Raw genomic sequence first — 21,023 nt, 5'->3', positions numbered from 1 at the left:
TCGTTGCTGCGCCGATACTGACACTCCCTGTCGTCCGCACCCCCCACCACCGCCGCCATTGCTAGTACCCAATTGTAAACTGCAAAATAAGCAAATAATTTCTTTTAATTAATTAATTAATTAATTTTACATTAAAAAAATGTAATAAAAAATTTTTTTAGTAGTTATTTAAGTTACTTTGTAATTAATAAAAATTTCTTATTTTATTTATATATTCTCAGATCGAAAAGTGAAAAGTAGTGCCCCCGTTGCGGCTTTCAGCAATTAAAAAACGAACGTTAGATTTTATTTATCAAAATTTATTTCATCTAGAGAAATTATATAACAATTGACAATTAATCTGGTTATGTACAATTACATCTGTGTTATGAGACTAAAAAATACGTATATTGTGTGTGATTATATACGAGATAGTTTTTATGAATTTTTATATACAAATGATAATATTTTACCATTGATAATAAATTTGTATATGAATATATATTAGTTAACATTATTATTATCTTTATATTAAATATAAATTAATAATACGTAATTAATAATAAATAAAAATGGGTGTGCCGAAGTTTGCAAGATTTATTTGTGAAAGATACCCTTGTATTATTGAATTGCTGAATGAATATCAGGTAAAAATCTCATTATCTTTCATGAACATACTGTTAATCTCAAGTAATGACAGGCAAAGAACTTATTGATTATTCTTGGACTCAATGCACAAATAATAATTTTTATTTTTACTCATAAAAAAATTAACTAAATTTTTTCTTCCCCAGATTCCGGAGTTCGATAATCTGTACTTGGACATGAACGGCATAATTCACTGCTGTTCACATCCAAACGACGCTGACGCGCAATTTCGCATCACCGAGGAGACGATATTCAAAAATATATTTCACTATGTTGAAGTACTGTTCCGTACGATAAAACCCCAGAAATTATTTTTTATGGCTGTCGATGGTGTTGCGCCACGTGCTAAAATAAACCAGCAGCGGGGACGGCGTTTTCGCGCGGCCAAGGAAGCCGAGCTCGTTGAAGCAAGAGCTCGCGCCAAGGGTGAAACTATACCTGAGGAATCGCGCTTCGACTCCAATTGTATCACTCCTGGTACACTTTTTATGGCCAAGTTGACCCAACAGCTAAAGTATTTTGTTACTTACAAAATATCTACCGACAAATTGTGGCAGAAGTGTAAAATTATTCTCAGCGGTCCTGAGGTAATTAATTAAAATTTTTTCATTTAAAATGTTTATCAATATAATTATATTAATGGTTTTAATTATTTAATTGAAGGTTATCTTGATTGCTCAAATATTATTAGCAGTCATGTCAAATAAAATTAGCAAGATAACAATAATTCTTTTTAATATACAGCTTAACTGTAAGATTGTCTTTTATTTTATTTATTTATCATTTTACTTCTGGTAGTGATTCTATAGAGGTGGTACACACCTGTACATAAAACCAGAAAAAATACATAATTACATCATATTAATATATAATAATAGATTATTTAAGTACAAAGTAATAAGTACATTTTTATTACAAATTTTTAATAATTTTAATGATTTAGGTTTTTCAATTATTTAAGGTAAAAGACCCAGTTATTGACACTGGCCTAATTATTGCCACTTGCAATTTTATTATAATTAAAAAAATAATTCAAAAAATCAATTATCTTAAAATTTATAATTAAAAAATTACAGTTACTATTTTATTAAATTAAATTTTTTTTTTTTAATTAAAATAAAATTGTAAGTGTCAATGATGGTAATAGAAAAAATAGACAATTTTATTTAAATTAAATAAAACAAATCGACTCATAAATTAATAAATATAATTTTTGAATTATAAATTTTAAGATAAGGTAAAAGACCCAGTTATTGACACTTGTAATTTTATTCTAATTAAAAAAATAAAATCTCAAAAAATTAACTGTCTCAAAATTTATAATTTAAAAATTATATTTATTAACTTATTAGAGCCGAATTGTTTTATTTAATTAAAATAAAATTGCAACCGGTTCTTCTACTTTAATTGGTTTTTTGAGAAGATTTTATTTTTTAAATTAGAATAAAATTGCAAATGTCAATCAACTAGGTCAGTGTCAATAATTGGGTCTTTTACCTTATATGCCTAAACATTATTAGATTTTAACCAGGTCCCAAGTTTTTTATGTAGTGTTGAAAAACAATTTAACAGTTTCATTTCATTAGGTCGTAAATTTTAATATTTAATTGCTAGGTAAAGAGCATTTTTTGTGCTGATAGATTTATTAATTTTAGGTAAAGGTATAAGGTACAAGACTCAGTTATTGACACTTGTAATTTCATATTAATTAAAAAAAAAAAACAAATCAACTCTAATAAATTAATAAATATAATTTTTGAATTATAAATTTTGAGAGTTGATTTTTTTAATTAGAATAAAATTGTGTCAAACAACTAGGCCAGTGTCAATAACTGGGTCTATTACCTTAAATTTAGCACGATTTTTAAAAACAAAAATTTATTTTTTCAAGGTACCAGGTGAAGGTGAGCACAAAATAATGGATTACATAAGATACATTAAATCCCAACCAGATCACGATCCAAATACACGTCACTGTCTTTACGGACTAGACGCAGATTTAATAATGTTGAGTCTTTGTACCCACGAGCCACATTTTGCAGTATTACGTGAAGAAGTGAAATACGGAAAAAACGTACAAAAATGCATAATACCCGAAAAAACAAAGTTTTGCCTGCTCCATATTTCTCTGCTCCGCGAGTACATGGAGCACGAGTTTGAATCCCTAAAAACCGAGTTAAAATTTCCCTTTGACATTGAAAAAATAATAGACGACTGGATTCTGATGGGATTTTTGGTCGGCAATGATTTCATTCCCCACCTGCCTAATTTACATATAGCCAATGGAGCGTTACCAGTATTATACCACGCGTACAAACAAATCCTACCAACCCTAGACGGCTACATAAACGAGGCGGGTAAATTGAACCTGGAGCGCTTCGAGAAGTTTATGGACCAACTGTCGCACATCGACGTCGAGCGGTTCGCCGAAACTCTAGCAGACCTCAAGTACTTCGAGGGAAAAACCGGAAGACGGCCAAACGAAAGTGAACGAACAAGCTACAGGAAGTCCAAAGACTCTCCCGAGCAGTTGGACTCTCCTATCAAGACACCAATGAACAAAGACTTGAGCGCGCTGATACAAGCGACTGACGAGATACTTCTCGGACATTCTGACGAAGAAGAATTAATTGACACTGATTCGGACAACGAGATGTACAATCTTGAGTTCTTACAGCACAAACGTGACTACTACATAAACAAATTCGAGTACGAGTCCGTTGACGCCTCAGTAATGCGCTCTCAAGCTGAAGCTTATGTCACTGCGATCCAGTGGAACTTGCACTACTACTACGACGGCTGCTGCAGCTGGTCCTGGTACTACCCTCATCACTACGCTCCTTACATTTCCGATATAAAAGGCTTCAAAGATTTCAAGCTCAGCTTCGATTTAGGCAGCCCATTTTTGCCTTTTCAGCAACTACTAGCCGTTCTTCCAGCAGCTAGTAAAGAACTGTTGCCTCCAGCTTATCAAGGCTTGCTAACAGAAGAACGATCGCCAATAATCGACTACTACCCCTTGGAATTCAGGACCGATTTGAATGAAAAGAAGCAAGAGTGGGAAGCTGTAGTCCTCATTCCGTTTATCAACGAGGAAAAATTAATCGAAGCAATGAGTCCTTATGAAAAATTATTAACTCCTGAAGAAGTGCAGCGTAATCAACACGGCCCGATGAACATCATTACATACACACAAGATAACTTAGGCTCTGTTCGAGCTCCTGATTATTTTCCCACGATTGAGAGCCACGCAAAAATAGAGCTACTGGATCCTAAAGAATTAATCGTGCCAAGTGAAAAATTAGTCAAGGGTCTGTGTCCAGATGTCAAGTTGCATGTTTACTACTCTGGCTTCCCCACGATGCAGCACATCCCGCACACAGTTTGCCTAGGAAAAGCCAAGGTCAAAGTATTCGAGCAAGCTTCTAGAGGAGAGAATATGATGATATTAATATCTCCTAAAGAGTCTCCAACAATAGAGAAAATCTCCAGTGAAATATTAGGCAAGACTGTTTACATTAAATGGCCACACTTGGTAGAGGCTTTTGTCATTGGAGTGTCTACTAAAGACAGCAAGTTTACTTTAATAAACATGAACCGTCCCTACGGAATGGATAATTTAAACCGGGAGTTTTTTAAAGACTCTTCTAAGAGCCAGTGGAGTTCTGAGTCAAAAAGCGTCGCGCTGTCTTACAAATCAAGATTCGGAATTGATATTGGGCAGACAAGCATGCTGATCCACGCGTGTCCTATCTCCGGTCGGAGATACATTTTATCTAATCAAGGCAGGCTTTCGTTGGAGAAAGAATGGTCGAGCCACCCGTTTTGCTACGCTTATCAGACAATCGTACGTGATATTGAAGTCGAGCAGGAAGGCTTTATCACTCATAAGAACATCAGCGATATTTACGTTCCTAAGAGCATATGTTTCATGCTTGGGCATCCGCATTATGGAGCGATGGGTGACGTTATTCCCCCGGGGATTAATACTAAGACCGGTCGTGTGAAGGTAGCTATGAAATTCTCTCCCGAGCCGGACTTCAGGGAGCTCAGGGAAGAACAGAGTCAATTGAGGATGCAGTATATGTATGGGAGCATTGCTGCCCAGCGGCTGGGCATCAGCAGTCACCTGCTGAGCCGCATCACCGGGTCTATTTTTGTCCTGCCTGAGCGCACCGCTGAACAGTCGACGCCTGAGCGCAAGCAGCAGAATATCGGGCTGAATTTGAAGTTCAATAAGAAGAACGAGGAGCTGCCGGGGTATACTAAGAAGGTTGAGGGCCAGTGGCTGTACAGTTCGAAGTCTATTGGGCTCATTCGCAGCTACATGGAGAAATATCCGCTGTTGTTTGAGTACCTTGCGGGAAATGCTAGTAATGACATGTACAATGAAGATGAGGTCTTTAATAACTGTGATGAACTTTCGGAGGTCGTTAAGTGGCTCAAGGAGCAACCTTTCAGGAGTGTCAATTCTAGAAATTGCGACGAAGAAGGTCTTGATCCGGAGATTGTAGTAAAATTACAGCAACAGATTGATAAGTATGTTGAAGAAGAGGGAAGTACTTCTAAGACTGTGCTGATGCAAGTTAAGCCTCACTTGCTTTTCAAGCCGGAGTTGAATAATGGTAACATCCCGCCGGACCCTTCAGCTAAGCACAGGATGTTTGATAGAATTATTGCGGTGAAAAATGACTCCGCTGTGCCGCTTGGGTACAAGGGCACCATCGTGGGGATTCAAGGAATTGAAGATGAAAAAACTTACGATGTTTTGTTTGATAAACCCTTTATTGGAAACATTTCTTTCACTGGAGGAGCTACTTGTCGAAGGTACAAGTTACTGACTGCTGAATTCATTAATATCAGTCATGGAATTCGTGCTGAGCAGGATATTACTGGGCTTGGAATGGTGACGGAAAAAATGGCTCGCAAGAAACAGCCCAGGGGTGATACGGGTAGTAACAGTAACAGTAATAGCAATAGCAATGCTAAGTCTAGTGCTTTTGCGTCGTTTAATAAACATGATAACTTCTTGCCAGTTTTTTGTAAGAAGGAAGCACAGGCTCAGGCGCAATCGCAGCAACAAATACGGGTTATGAAGAAAAATGAACCTTTGAACTCGGCTAATTCACCTGCTAAGAATAGTAGTAATAATAGTAATACTGGTGGGAATGGTAAAGTTAATCTACCTGCTGCTCGTAATTCTAGTCTGCAGACTCAAAAACCTACAGTGCCTACAAGTAATCAAGTTAAAGCGGCTCCTGCTAATACCCAGGCTAATAATTCTAATGAAAAAGCTACTGAATTTCAAATGCTGTGGAATGAACTGCAAAAATCTACGGTAATTTTTATTTTTTTATTTTGAGGGAGTATTTTGGGCTAGAAACTTGAATTTAAGGTAAATTTTTAAGTGACGTAAAAAAAGGCAATATTTTTATTATTCATTTTTTTATAAGATATTTATTAATATTTCACGAATACAGAAAAAAAAATAAAAAAATTCAAAAAGTTAGTTAATAAAGTGGGGGGTTTCAAAAAATTGGCACGTGACCATCATACCCTCTTAAAAAATCTAGGAAAAAAAAGATTATTAATTTAAAATAATGCCTCTAATGGTACTAACTAAAAAAAAAAAAGTTGAAAAAAAATTTTTTTTCACAAAAAAACTGCCTAAAAAAAAATTAATTTTTGTACCACTTTGTTTGAGTTTTCCCAATTTTTTAAAAATATTAAATATTGCAATTTGGGAATGAGGACAGTTAATGCGATAAAGAAGTCTAAAAAGAAGACTTACAAAAAATTTCAAGTAGATAGATATGAGTTTTATTCGTATCACATTCATGTGTTTTACAAAGCTTTGATATTCAAAATATCTTTAAATTTATTTATTAAATTAAATACTAAATATTAAATATTAAATAATTATTTTTAAGTAAAAATCGACATTATACACTTTTTCCTTACACATTACAATTACAATTCTCCTTATTTTTATTATACAAATATTAGGTATTAGTTTCACAAAATTTCAAGTAATTTGCTTCAGTAGAACTTGAGAAATCGTGGGTATTGTTTTTAAAAAGACAGTTTCAAGAAAAAAGCGTTTAAAACTTCGCTATTTCTCCAAAAATAATTTGAATTTTCTAAAATTATTTTAAAGACATATTTTTAAAGGGTTAATCTTTGAAAACATGAAAAAAAATCAATTTTTTCAAATTTCTAGACCAAAATACTCTCTTTAATAATGTTATATAGCAATTTTATTAGCTAATTTGCTTAATATTTTAGATTGCGAGCGGAGCCAACGTCCAAAAGCCAATGAATTTCTCGATGGTGCGACCTCAAGTGCCACCGGCGCCAGTAAATAACTCGGTAAAGTATTTAAAATTATCCCGACTTGTCGTTGTCTAGTATTGTCTGGGAAACAAATCTGGTTTCAGATGTTTTAACTTTGCTAATTATTTATTAAATAAGCATTAGCATGGTGATCAATGATTAAAAAGTAAAGTAACGATAACCAAACTAACAGTATTATTATTATTACACAACAGCCTCAAGACCCGAGTGCTTTTCTGAAAGCAGTCCTGAAAATATCCGACGACAAGCCTAGTGCCTCGACACCGTCGTCAGCACCAGCGGCAGTAAATACCAACATAAAACCCTTTATATTTCCGCCGACGCCGCTAGTACCGCCGTCAGCACCACCACTGGTACAACAAATGTTCGATGTATGTTTTATTACTGGGTTAATGGTTCAGTAAAAAATTATTTACATATTTATAATAATAATTTAATTGCATGAATATTAATTAGATTAATCGTCGCATGCTTTTTCATCATTTATTAATTGTCAGTAATTTATTTCACATTGCTAAAGTCAAAAGAGCGTATGAAAAAAAATTTTTTTTTTTAATCAACTAGAGAATGTATAAAAATATCGTTGAAAAACGCAAAAAAATTTTCTTTTTTGACTAAACCTTTTTGACTTAAAGAAAAAAAATTTTTCAAGCTAAAAAAGCATATATGAAAAAAATAGTCAAAGTAGCGTGTAAAAACTATCAACGTCGAGATCTAATGAGAAAATCATTTTTGAAAATTGAACTTAAAATATTATCACAGCCGAATTTTTTCAAATTGTCAACTTATGTTAGAAGAAGTTAAAAATTTTATTTTAATTTTTTTCAGTGAATTTTCACAAAATACAAAAAAATTTTTAATTTTTAAAAATTGGGATGTGTTAATGTTTTCAATCTAACTTCCAAAAATCAATTTTTCGTTAGATCTCGACGTTTTAAGGTCCTTGGAAGCTACTTTGACTATTTTTTCAAATATACTCTTTTGCAGTGATCGGGAAAAAAAAAAATTTAGATTTCTAATTTTTCTTTATTTATAAAATTAACATTTCTATTTGTCACACTAATAAATATTTCAATAATCAGTAATTAGACTAGCGTTTAATTACTAATTATTTCAATAATGAGTAATTTGAATAGTTTATCGAGTTATTATTCGGACAAATAATAATCAAGTCGCTAAAATTATTAATTATTTGAACAATTAGTAATTGAATAATTTTAAATACTAATTATATAATTTGAATTACTAATTATTCCAATAGGTAGTAATTCTCATATTTTAATTACTAATTAAAAGACTAGCTAATTATTAGATTTATTATAAGTGATTATTCCGATCCTGACATTGAATTAAATTAATGTATTTTTATCCGAGGACCAAGGATCATGAAATAAGTTAATACTAGATTTTTATTTTACGCAACGTTTCGGAGTTTATTACTCCTTCTTCAGGAAACATACAAAATTTATACAATTAATTATTTATTACAGAACAACATCTCAAATCTCGTAACAAATTTAATATCACATACCATAAACGATTTATGTATTAACCCCTTCAACAAACAAAACATTTTTGATAATATTTTTAAAAATATTTTTTAAAAAAGTAAATATTTTTGTAAAAATTGAGAGAACTCGTGTATTGACTAGAATTTGTAGACTACGATGGAAACAACAGAGCAGCATTTATTGTTTGTTGACGGGGTTAATACATAAATCTTTTATGGTATGTGATATTAAATTTGTTAAGAGATTTGAGGTGTTGTTCTGTAATAAATAATTAATTGTATAAATTTTGTATGTTTCCACAAACTCCTGAAGAAGGAGTAATAAACTCCGAAACGTTGCGTAAGATAAAAATTTAGTATTAACTTATTTCATGATCCTTGGTCCTCGGATTACAATACATTAATTTAATTAGATTTATTGCAGAAAAAAAAATGAGTGATGAAAATACAATTTTCGCCGATCACTGCCTTTTTGACTTTAAAAATTTTTTTTTCTTAAATTCAGAAAATTTTGAGATAGGCCTTTTTGACTTTAGTAACGCGATTCATAAAAATATTCGGCTAATAGATGACTATTTTTCCAGCACGCGAGGCAAGCGAACAATCGCAAGGAGACAGTGTCTTACAGCACACTATTACTGAACCACTTTCAAGTAATGAGACTTGGAACGCCGCGGTACTTTTATCACACTGAAAAAAATCTAGTAAAAGCTCAGATCGTGCTCCCGAACATGCAGAGTGTCTGGGGCGACTTGTGCTCCGATCCAAAGCTCGCAGCTGAGAATGTGTCCATGAAAGTGTACAAAGAGTTGAACCTGGACAAAGGAATGAAGCCTCAGCACTTCTTCGACTTGCGTCCTCCGAACGCGTGGACCAACACTCCGCCTAACATGCCCCAGAACATGCCGATGAACATCCCGATGAACATCCAGCCGCCTTCGAACATCAACTTACAGTCCATGATGTCGCCGCGCTCGTTCCCAGACCCGAGGAAGCCGCCCATAAGACCTCCCACCAGCTGGAACCAGATGCCACCGCAGACTCCAGCTCCTTTCACGCAGATGGCTCCAATGCCGCCGATGCCCTCGATGCACCTGAACCCTCAAGTTCGTCCGATTCACCAGACTTCTTCGGGACCCGGACCAGCTCCGCAGAACCACCCCAAGCCCGGGCTCAACTTAACGGATAAGCCCGAGGTGATTAAACAGAGCACTCCGTTCGTTCCTCTGCAAGCACAGAAGAAGAACAAGCAGCGGAAGGCTAAAGAAACCCCGGAGGACAGCAAAGACTTGGCGCCTAAGACCGCCAAGACTAAAACTGTCAATAATTCTCCCAAGGTTGATAATAAACCCATTAACAAGGCTGCTAACGAACAACTCGGGATGTTCAGAGATAATTCTCAGGCACAAAAAACACACAAACCTCCTCGGCAAAGAAAGTCTCGTATTGCTGCCAATTTTCCACCCACACCTGCGCCGGCTAATGGAAGTAATGCACAATAAGTTAATGCAGAAATGTTTTTTTTTTTTTTTTTTTTTTTTTTTTTTAATTGATATACAAACTCAATCATATACGTACTTGGTAGTTAATTTTTTTTGTTTAAAATGGTTCTTTTTAAACAAAGCTATTTTGTAACAACTATTGTGTACAAAATGTACAGTTACTGCGGCGTACAAATATATTTTTTAGCAAGTACGTACGCGTTGTTTCTTAATCAATATATAAATAAATAAATATATATATATATATATATATATATATATATATATATATATATATATATATATATATATATATATATATATATATATATACATGTATATATATATATATATATATATATATATATATATATATATATATATATATATATATATATATATATATATATATACATATGTAAGGTAAAAGATTTAATTATTGAGAATCTCGGAAAAAATTTTTGAGTTATGAAAAATTCATATTTCATTAAAATTATTATAAAATAAAAATTATATTTATTTTTTTTTTAAAGACTGGTTTATATTACTTTATAGATATTTTCTGATGCAAGTCATTAAATTTTCAGTTTATTGGCTATCCAGTTTAATACAATTTTTTTCCCTTTTTCGTAATATTGTTAGCCTGAATTTCCCTCCAGGCATAAACAATTTATCCTTTTATTAATTTATATCTAAATTTGTCACTAAAGATAAATTTGACTGAAAAAAATTTTCACGCAAATTTATCTTTAATGACAAATTTGCCTGGAGGGAAATACAGGCTAACAATATTACGAAAAATTAGAGAAAAAAATTTTTATGTTAGACTGGACAGCCAAGACTGAAAATTTAATGACTTACTTCAGAAAATATCTATAAAATAATAATATATTTTTTTTTTTTTTTTAACAAAAAATGGAGCGATCATTCCCAGAATAGGAGTAATATTATTAAAATTTTTATTTTATAATAATTTTAATGAAATAATATGAATTTTTTATAACTTAAAAATTTTAGGGTATATTTTTTCCATTACCATTATTGACACTTACAATTTTATTTTAGTTAAAAAAAATAACTTAAATTTAATAAAATAATAACTGTAATTTTTTAATTATATAAATTTTAAGATAATTGATTTTTTGAATTATTTTTTTAATTAGAATAAAATTGCAAGGGTCCAATAATTGGGCCAGTGTCAATAATTGGGTCTTTTATCTTATTTAAGTTGTTTTTTTTTTTCGTGGTTCACTTTGATGATTATATATTTTTTTTATCATCAATTGTACTGTAATTGTTAAAAATGAACTTGTAGCAAACGTTTTGATTGGTATTAAATACAATCAACTATGAAGCTGATAGAATTCTGTCAAAAATGTATGTGATATATTCCCAGCTTCATTTTTTATTTAATATATTTTTTTTTTCTACTGTAATTAATTACTATTGATATTATAATAAACATATTAATCATTGTGTCTATAATAACTTTGTCATTTTTAACGTGATCGATAATTGTGATCATATTTCTATAGTTTTATACAGTAATTACTTGATTTTTTTTTCAATAAATATAAAAAATAATCATTTAAAATAATAATCACTAGCGTTAATTTTGACTTAAATAATAACAAAAACGATATTTTTCACAACTACCTTAATATTTAAAGATTTATTGTGATCATACAAGAATAGTTTTTTACATTACTCTATAAATAAAATTTATAATGAATTAATTAATTAATATGGCATATTTTCAATGGAAAATAATTTCACAATATGTATAAAAAAAATCATTTACAATGAACAATAAATCACATGTTTAAAATTCTCTAAATAAGTAATGTTTTAAATCTTACACAGCCGTCGCTGATTAAAACTAAATAAAAAAAAATGTAATTACAAAATTCGATAAAAAAATTCGATTAAACCATTTGTGTTTTAAATAAAAACTAAAGCCCGACGACGGGCTTTGAATATTCTAAACTAAATTTTTGTAACATTTCACTCAGCCGGCCTTTATTGCGCTCTGCTAAAATACTGCGAGTAAGAGTTTCTTTTTGGCTTGGTGTGAGGGATGATAAAACTCCTTCCTCTAATGCGGAACGTATCCAAGCACCGATATTTTTTTTGAAATAATTATTTAATGCGTGCAGTACTTGAGAATGATGCTCAAGATTGCTGCGCGCCACTTTACCTCCTGAAAAAAAAAACAACATTTTTTACTCAAAATTTATGAAAATTAAGTTAACCGACATCTAAAAACTATTATAACTTTTTTTTCATTGAAAAAATTAATAAAAAAAAAATTTCACTTATAAAAAATTTGAAAAACTATAAGTGCAATTTTTTAAAAATATTTTTTAGTTCTAATTTAATAAATTAAAAAAAAATCAAAAATAAACTTTAATAACATTAAAATTTTTGGAAACATTTTTTATAAAAATATGACAGTAAAATTAGCAGATACTTGACCATTTTTTAATTTTTTTTAACAAAAAAATTATTTTTAAAAAATTGCATTTTTATTTTTTTTTAAATTTGTACATATCAATTTTTTTGCAGTAATTTATTTGTTAAAAAAAAACCTTTAAAATAATTAAATATCTGGTAAATTAATTTTCATAAAAGCTTACCAATACAATCCATTATCATGGCAACAAGCTCAGCTCCAACATTTTCAACATACGATGAAATTTGACTTTGTGCTATTGCGTGTATCAAGAAAGTAGCAGCAGCTTTTATCACTGCTGTTTCTGGAAGACCTAGAGAAACTATTCCTATAAAAAAAAAAAATTAACATTATTATAATACCAAACATTAATCCTACACAAAAAGAACAAGATGACACTGGATATCATCTTAGATTATACTGAATGAAAAAAAAATTGCAGACAGTAGCTAATATAATCCAGATAATAATGAGTATAATCCAGATTATAATGAGTATAATCCAGATTATAATGAGTATAATCCAGATTATAATAAAAAAATTTATAAGTAAAAAAAAATCTAAATATAAAAATTTCACGAAATTATTGATGAAAATATTTTTAACTACTATCTGAAATTTTTTTTCACTACAGATATCTCATAATAAAATTGAGATGAAATGTATGTGGCATCAAACTATTCGTAACGTGATTGGTCGAATATATCATAAGCATGAAAATATATGCAAATGCTACAGTCAGGCGCGCGCTTGCGCGCGCAAATTTGAATTCTAGTCACTGAGTAAAATCTGGGATGATATCCAGTATCTTATTCTTTCCGTGTAATTAATTTAAGAAATAAATATATTTTACCACATCTCAACATATTGCTGATATATTCAGGAACTTGTAGCATTAATTTAGGTGTCTTTTTACAAATTTGTCCTAACAAACCCAAGTAAGCTTCCAGCAAGTCTCCAAAGTCTGACAAATTCCCTCCAGAAGAGCTGCAAGAATCCAAACCACTCAGAGTATGTCCTCCAATTTCCGCAAAAATCGGGCCCATAGTATTATTAGAATCCGTCCCAAACAGCAGAACAACTTGCCTGAGCAACTGCAACGCCGCTGGATGAGGTCTAATTTTATAAGCATCAACCAGCAACTTCAACAAAGACTTGGAATCTTTCTCCGGATGCAAGAGACACTGCAAGGCCCTTTGCGCGCAATTGTACATAGCATCCAAGACCACATCATTTTGACTCAACTCCGGATGCGCGACAATCTGATTAAAAGTCGGCATCAGTCCATCAAGTACCGACTTTCCCATAGCTCCTTCCAGCGTAGACAAGAACATAGTCGCCATCCTGAGCTGCGTTGTAACATTTTCTTTAAATTCTAGAACAGGATTCTGCAAGAGCTCGCGGAGTTTTAAAACACACTGCCCAAGAGTCGCATCTAGGTACTGCAGCTGTTCCTCAGTAGTCCTCAAAGCGTTTATTAATTTACCCGCAGCATACATTAGTCTCAACCCCTCGTTGCTTCCAGTCGGCAGGACCATCAAAGTCTTGCTTATTGTATCAAGAATGGAGGGTGCTAAAGTAGCTAAATTCTCCTGACACTCGCGCGTGATGTCCTTGAGGGCCATCGTCGCTCGTGCGAGCACTATCGGGCTTTGAGTTAAGCTGTAAGTTATTAGTTGGAGCGACCTTTCGAGCCACGGGTCTGGGTTCTCTCCCAACCACTCAGCATAAGCTGCTATTGTTGAACAGGCACAAGCTAAAACTTCATCGGGATATTTGTCGTAAGAAATCCCGGTGATGATTAAATTCATTAAAGCTGGGACACATTCCAGGTCGTTTGTCTCCACGCAGTCTGACAAAGCTTGAAAAGAATAGAGCGTTGCTTCAACGTCGACCCACTTCAAGGTATCAATCAACGGTGGACTGAGCCGCTGGCCTAAAATCACCAGCAATTCCTGGCCAATAATATTGAAACAATAAGTCATATTATCGGCGATGTCTTGGCGGTAACACCGGAATACTTCTCGCTCCTCGGCGGTTCCAGCTTCTTCTGGAGACAATGGCAAGGTCATTTTTTGAAGCTGAACATGAACTAGCCTCACATAAATGGGCTTCAATGCGTGGCGCACTTGAACGTCCAGAGGAGTGTCTAACATAGATATGTGATCTTGGAGCGAGAACCAGAAGCCTAAGGGAATGCTGCTGTAACGCTCTTGAGTAGCGTAACGCCCGGGGTACTCCGAGCACCTGATCAGCAGGTTTATTAATGTCTCCACTGTCCAGCGCTTGGATTCATCAGTCTCCTGGACCAACGCTAGGAGAAGTGTTCGGGTGTTCGTCTCGCCGAGGCCTGTGAGGATTGAAGCGAAGCTGACGTTCCCGTTTTGCTGGGCTAGAGTCACTAGGGCTCGGGTCCACTCCCAGAATAAAGCCGGTCTTTTTAGGAGACCTTCTTGGCTCATTGCGGTAGACAGGATTTCTCGGGACACGTCCCAGCCTCGGCTCTCGTCGTCCAAGTCGTCGTTTTTAGGGACGTAGTGCGCTGCTGCTATTAAAAAGTGCTCGAATAATTGGTTTATTAAGTCTAGTGGAGGGTACATTTTTATCCAGAGCAACGCACACTCTAGAGCCATGAAGAAAAAATTGTTCTCGTCGGATATTGTCTCTGCGTAGGTGGTGAATACTTGCTTTAGTAGCCAGGTTGATTTGCTCCAGTTCTCGCTTGGGTTCTCGTTTAGGCCTAATTGTTGACGGAGTTTTGTACGTTTGGTTCCTTTTCTTTTTTCAACCTTTAATTTATTTTTGTTAATTGTCGTGGGAATAATCTAATGAGAGTAATTTAAGTTTGTTTACTTACGTCTAGTAAAAGAGCTAGAAATACTCCGAGTAAGATCTCTAGTGTTTCAGGATTATTGTACGGTAACATTCCTAATAAATCATCCATTAATTCTTTATTTTCGCCGTTCTCAGTTCTGTCATCTGTACCGTAGTAATTTGACAGAAATGCCGCTAGCTGTAATAATTAATTTAAATAAATTTTACGAGCAACCTTGCAGTCACTATGTGACTGCCGAAACTTGTGAACTATAAATATATCAAATTTTGCTTTATTAAAGAATGACTTTATTAAATTGCACTGTACTTTGTTAAATATTGACGTTTTTAAAGATATAAGCTCATCCCGGTATTACACTCATCAAGAGCTTTCATTTGAGTACCCACATGCATTTTTGATATATTTTTCATATATACATATATATATATATAATATATATAATATATATAAATATATAAAATATATGAAAAATTGGTGTGGGTACTCAAATGAAAGGTCTCGATGAGTGCAACATCGGGATGAGCTTATATCTTTAAAAATGTCTTATATCTTTAAAAATGTCAATAGTTCACAAGATACAATGTCATTTCTTAATTATTGACGTTTTTTAAGATATAAACTCATTTCGATGTTACACTCATCGAGACCTTTCATTTGAGTACCCACATGGCATTTTTTATATATTTTATATATATGGTATTTGAGGAATATATAAATATATAAAATATATGAAAAATTGATGTGGGTACTCAAATGAAAGGTCTCGATGAGTGTAATGGCGGGATGGGCTTATATCTTTAAAAATGTCAATAATTCACGAGATACAATGTCATTTCTTAATTATTGACGTTTTTTAAGATATAAACTCATTTCGATGTTACACTCATCGAGACCTTTCATTTGAGTACCCACATGGCATTTTTTATATATTTTGTATATATGGTATTTGAGGAATATATAAATATATAAAATATATGAAAAATTGATGTGGGTACTCAAATGAAAGGTCTCGGTGAGTGTAATGGCGGGATGGGCTTATATCTTTAAAAATGTCAATAATTCACGAGATACAATGTCATTTCTTAATTATTGACGTTTTTTAAGATATAAACTCATTTCGATGTTACACTCATCGAGACCTTTCATTTGAGTACCCACATGGCATTTTTTATATATTTTATGTATATGGTATTTGAGGAATATATAAATATATAAAATATATGAAAAATTGATGTGGGTACTCAAATGAAAGGTCTCGATGAGTGTAATGGCGGGATGGGCTTATATCTTTAAAAATGTCAATAATTCACGAGATACAATGTCATTTCTTAATTATTGACGTTTTTTAAGATATAAACTCATTTCGATGTTACACTCATCGAGACCTTTCATTTGAGTACCCACATGGCATTTTTTATATATTTTGTATATATGGTATTTGAGGAATATATAAATATATAAAATATATGAAAAATTGATGTGGGTACTCAAATGAAAGGTCTCGATGAGTGTAATGTTGAGGTGAGCTTATATCTTTAAAAATGTCAATAATTCACGAGATACAATGTCATTTCTTAATTATTGACGTTTTTTAAGATATAAACTCATTTCGATGTTACACTCATCGAGACCTTTCATTTGAGTACCCACATGGCATTTTTTATATATTTTATGTATATGGTATTTGAGGAATATATAAATATATAAAATATATGAAAAGTTGATATGGGTACTTAAATGAAAGGTCTCGATGAGTGTAATGTTGAGGTGAGCTTATATCTTTAAAAATGTCAATAATTTTTCTTATTCTCTTAATAATATAGATTACTTTGATATTATAAATAGAAAATAAGTCGGAGTAATTTAATCCTAAATTTAAAAGAATTACTAATGGATTAAATTATAAATATGACGAAGCAAACAAAAGATAAATACTGAATAAAATAATTCTAAGAACTTGAAATTTAAATAAGAAATTCTAAAAATTATTCATGATATTAAATTTAGCTGTTACTTGACAATTTTGTAATTTTCTTTAACAAAAAACTTTGTTCCAAAAAATTACTTTTTTAATTTTTAAAAATTTCTACATGTCAATTTTTTTTCTAATTTTTTTTTGCCATAATTCATTTTTCCCAACAATTTTTAAAATTATCAAATATCTGCTAAATTAATTCTCATAAATTATTGTTGTCAATAATTAAAAATTTTTTTATTAAATAAAATAATGATTACTTACAGCTTCAAATAATTTAGCGACAGTAACCTTTGGTGTTCTTGGAGATACTATTCTTCTAAGGAGTTCATTTTTTAAAAACGGGTAATCTGTAGCCGGTATTTCATCCCATTGCTTCAATATCTTGGTTTGCAAAGTGGTAGCCGCAAAAAATTGAGCGCTCCATGACTGAAAAAATTACAAAAATTAATAAAAAAAATAAATAAATAGTTATTAAAATTAATAAGTACCCTCGAAGGATCCAACAAAGCCCAGACGAGGTTCCAAGCCTGTGGAGATGCTTGAAAATGCAGAAGGACATTGTGAAGATGTGGTGCTCCTCCAGCATAGAATCTGTTAATTGTATTCTCGACCTCATCTATGCTTGCTAATAAATTATCACTTTCCATATTTTAATTATTTAAACTATTATTCTACTCCAGGTTATTGTCGAGGTTAACCCTATCACAGGTTTAATAGCAACTAGTTAAATTTATCTGATAACTTGATAAAACTCAATAGTTAATTAAAAATTATAAATAAATAAAAAATTTTAGAGCTAAATTGAAGAAGCTATGTTACATTATTTTAATAAATTTACAAAATAAAATTTTTCACCACATTTCTATAAATATATTTTACTAAATTTTATTACAGACGGCTTTATCAACACAAAAGCTCTTATTCGTGTTTGAATTATATATATATATGTCGTTTTATAACCCGTCGTCAATTTAGCGTTTTTCGCTCGGTTATTTTCGGAACAGTTCGGCGAGTTTGAATTTAACCAATCAGAATTCAGCCAATCAGTTGGCAGTTTGATTTTAACCGCTCTGCTGGATGTTCTGGAAGTAAGTCGCGAGAAAATGTAAGTTTTTTATAAATAAAATAGTGTAATTGATGTAAATAAATTATTTATTGTGACTTTTAAAGTTTTTCAAGTGATTAAATAGTGTGATAATTGTTTAATTAAGTTAAATGTGTTTTAAATTTATAAAAAAGCCTGATCCTGCTCTCCTGCGCATCAGTTTTATAACCCAGCTGTTTTTTCTATGGTAAGTATTAAAGTTAATTGAGTTTTATTAATTATTAAAAATAAGATGCTGAAATCAGCGGACACCTGTCAATTTTAAGAATTTTTTTTACAAATCAATAACAATAATAAAAATATTTTAATAAATTTGCAATGAAAATTAATTTAGCAGATATTTGATAATTTTAAGAATTTTTTTAACAAATAAATTATGGCAAAAAAAAAAGTAGAAAAAAAAATTGACATGGAAAAATTTAGAAAAATAAAAAATGCAATTTTTTCGAAAAAATTTATTTCAATTAAATAATTTAAAAAAAATTGTCACATGTAAAAAACTTGAAAAACTATAAGTGCAATTTTTTAGAAATATCTTTTTAGTTGTAATTTAATTAATAAAAAAAATCAAAAAATTTTATACGTCTTCTAACTTATGAAAATTAAGTTAGCCGACATCTAAAAATTTTTATAAATTTTTTTATTGAAAAAATTGTTACAAAAAAAAGAAAATAAAAAATTTCACTTGTAAAAAACTTGAAAAACTATCAGTGCAATTTTTTAAAAATATTTTTTAGTTCTTATTTAATATATAAATGAAAAAAAAATTAAAAACGTCGGCTAACTTTAGTATTGTTTCTAACTTCAGTGTCATAAATTGAATGTCATAAATTTCCACTAATTATTTTTTTTTTAATTAAAAATATTATAAATTACTAAAATAAATAAAATTGATAAATTTTTATTTTACAGAAAATACTAATTAAGTGCAAGGAAGCCTTTTAGACATTTCATAGAAGGGTGAGTGAATAATTAATGTTTTTTTTTATTAATATAATAAATATTAATTGTTTTATAACTTGATTAATTTTTAAATAATTAAAAATAATATTTTCTGTCAAAAATAAGTAAATTGCCGTTCGCGCCATAACGGCAGCCATTTTGTTGATTACGCTGTAAGTACTTTCCGAAGTGAGTCCGAGTAAAACTCTGAAGCTATCTGGAGTATTTACTAATTCTTGTTGATGATTATGACGAAACGCGTGCTTAAATAAAAATAAATCTTTAAGATTTTATCACATGTGTTGTATGTTTACTTGATACTAATTGTGCAATATACAATAATAATTATCACGTAGTTAAGTGCTTCATTTAAGATCAAAATAATTAGTTAACAATGAAGAGAATAAATAATATGGAAGTGAGTGATTCTTATCACACACCTAATAAAGGTAAGTATTGTTATTTAATGTTTATATTTATGTGATAATTATTTAAACAATTTATTTGTAACAGTGATGCTCGTTGAATCTTCAACGGGAGTAAATTTAGTCAACAGATATGCAGCGACTAAATCATCACCGCAAGATTTAATTGCACTGGCAATGGAAATTGAGAAAGTAATTGTAACAAAAATAATCTTAAGAATTATTAATTAATTATTTTGTTTTTTTAATTTAGGCAGACAATTTCGTGAAAGCAAATGCGAAAAATAAATTACATGTAATTGCTGAACAAATGAGATTTTTAAAAAATCAAGCTCAGAAAGTATTAATTGAAGCTAAAGAAAATGACATGTTACACCACGCTGCCTGTAATTTTGTAAAGCACCCAGGAAATATTTATCACTTGTACGAAAAACCATCCGGACAATTTTATTTTTCAATGCTGAGTCCTGAGGTCTAATAAATTTATTTTTATTTTAATTATTAATTATACACTGAGAAAAAAAAATACTTTTATTAAGAAAATTTTCTTGAAACAAGAATTAATGTTCTTGAAAAAATTGATTGAAATAATTTTTACTTAATTTAAATAAAGTTATTCTCTTGTTTATATATTATTCAAAGATAAATATTGAATGAAAATTAAGTGCCGACATCTGAAAATTTTAAGAATTTTTTTTTCATTGAAAAAATGATTACAAAATAATAAAAAAAAATTTTCATTTGTAAAAAAACTTGAAAAACTGTAAGTGCAATTTTTTAAAAATATTTTTTTGCTCTAATTTAATTATTGAAAAAAATCAAAAAACTAAAAATGTCGGCTAACTTTAGTATTATAAATATTGATGCTCTTCTCTTCAGAAATTAATAATTAATAATAATAGAATATTTGATCGTCATCGAATTTCTTGAAACAAAAACTTGTTAATTGAATAAAAGTATTTTTTTTTTCTCAGTGTATTGTAATTATTTACTTATTTCAATTTTATTTCAGGAATGGGGCGACGGAGCACCATTGCAAGTCTATAAAGGTTCTTACAGACTAGAACATGATCAATCTTGGACGCCAGTGTCTCAAATAAAAGCTAAGGATGCTGAATTGAATGTATTTGATAAATTTTTATTCAAAAATCAAACACTGCCATTAAATTCTCTTGAAGTAATGAGCATCGATTACTAATACAAATAGCTAATTTGTTAATAAATTAATTAAACATCTTTAAATATTTTAATATGCTTGTCATAAATTAAAAAATCAAACATTATATATTTATCAATATTATTTTATATTTTAT

General features: G+C 30.9%; 3 protein-coding genes across 4 annotated transcripts; 2 read left to right on the top strand and 1 right to left on the bottom strand.

The window, feature by feature from the left end:
* Window positions 1-472: 472 nt before the first annotated feature.
* Window positions 473-10,042, top strand: LOC123260544 (5'-3' exoribonuclease 1). Of its 2 annotated transcripts, XM_044721693.1 has the most exons (6): window positions 473-626; window positions 774-1,214; window positions 2,519-5,965; window positions 6,913-6,996; window positions 7,176-7,352; window positions 9,076-10,042. In XM_044721693.1, exons 1-6 carry the CDS (start codon window positions 552-554, stop codon window positions 9,991-9,993), a joined length of 5,142 nt encoding a protein of 1,713 aa, XP_044577628.1. In that variant the 5' UTR covers window positions 473-551; the 3' UTR covers window positions 9,994-10,042. The 2 variants fall into 2 exon arrangements, with proteins under 2 accessions (XP_044577628.1, XP_044577629.1); XM_044721694.1 differs by lacking the exon at window positions 7,176-7,352.
* Window positions 10,043-11,629: 1,587 nt separating this feature from the next.
* On the bottom strand, window positions 11,630-18,090 carry LOC123260939 (importin-13). The gene is made up of 6 exons (XM_044722321.1): window positions 17,727-18,090; window positions 17,500-17,664; window positions 15,282-15,437; window positions 13,278-15,213; window positions 12,609-12,752; window positions 11,630-12,172 (listed from the first exon to the last, which is right to left on the bottom strand). Exons 1-6 carry the CDS (start codon window positions 17,883-17,885, stop codon window positions 11,925-11,927), a joined length of 2,808 nt encoding a protein of 935 aa, XP_044578256.1. The 5' UTR covers window positions 17,886-18,090; the 3' UTR covers window positions 11,630-11,924.
* Window positions 18,091-19,508: 1,418 nt separating this feature from the next.
* On the top strand, window positions 19,509-20,993 carry LOC123260938 (uncharacterized protein C1orf50 homolog). Its single transcript, XM_044722320.1, has 4 exons — window positions 19,509-19,734; window positions 19,799-19,902; window positions 19,964-20,182; window positions 20,723-20,993. The coding sequence occupies exons 1-4, from the start codon at window positions 19,680-19,682 to the stop codon at window positions 20,906-20,908; spliced, it is 564 nt and encodes a 187-aa protein (XP_044578255.1). The 5' UTR covers window positions 19,509-19,679; the 3' UTR covers window positions 20,909-20,993.
* The last annotated feature ends 30 nt before the right edge of the window (window positions 20,994-21,023 follow it).

Source organism: Cotesia glomerata, linkage group LG3 (genome assembly GCF_020080835.1).
Source record: "Cotesia glomerata isolate CgM1 linkage group LG3, MPM_Cglom_v2.3, whole genome shotgun sequence".
Taxonomy (NCBI): Eukaryota; Metazoa; Arthropoda; class Insecta; order Hymenoptera; family Braconidae; genus Cotesia; species Cotesia glomerata.
Note: the sequence above shows the minus strand (reverse complement) of the source record. Positions and strands in the feature narration are given on the sequence as shown.

Bases quoted from the DNA above. Each gene is read 5' to 3' on its own strand.
- LOC123260544 (XM_044721693.1), top strand. From the start codon at position 552: ATGGGTGTGCCGAAGTTTGCAAGATTTATTTGTGAAAGATACCCTTGT. The intron at 5,966-6,912 runs GTAATTTTTATT...TTAATATTTTAG, and splicing joins ATGAACTGCAAAAATCTACG to ATTGCGAGCGGAGCCAACGT. The intron at 7,353-9,075 runs GTATGTTTTATT...CTATTTTTCCAG, and splicing joins TGGTACAACAAATGTTCGAT to CACGCGAGGCAAGCGAACAA.
- LOC123260939 (XM_044722321.1), bottom strand. From the start codon at position 17,885: ATGGAAAGTGATAATTTATTAGCAAGCATAGATGAGGTCGAGAATACA. The intron at 15,214-15,281 runs GTAAGTAAACAA...AATAAATTAAAG, and splicing joins TTCTAGCTCTTTTACTAGAC to GTTGAAAAAAGAAAAGGAAC. The intron at 12,173-12,608 runs GTAAGCTTTTAT...TTTTTTTTTCAG, and splicing joins CATGATAATGGATTGTATTG to GAGGTAAAGTGGCGCGCAGC.
- LOC123260938 (XM_044722320.1), top strand. From the start codon at position 19,680: ATGAAGAGAATAAATAATATGGAAGTGAGTGATTCTTATCACACACCT. The intron at 19,735-19,798 runs GTAAGTATTGTT...TATTTGTAACAG, and splicing joins TTATCACACACCTAATAAAG to TGATGCTCGTTGAATCTTCA. The intron at 20,183-20,722 runs GTCTAATAAATT...ATTTTATTTCAG, and splicing joins TTTCAATGCTGAGTCCTGAG to GAATGGGGCGACGGAGCACC.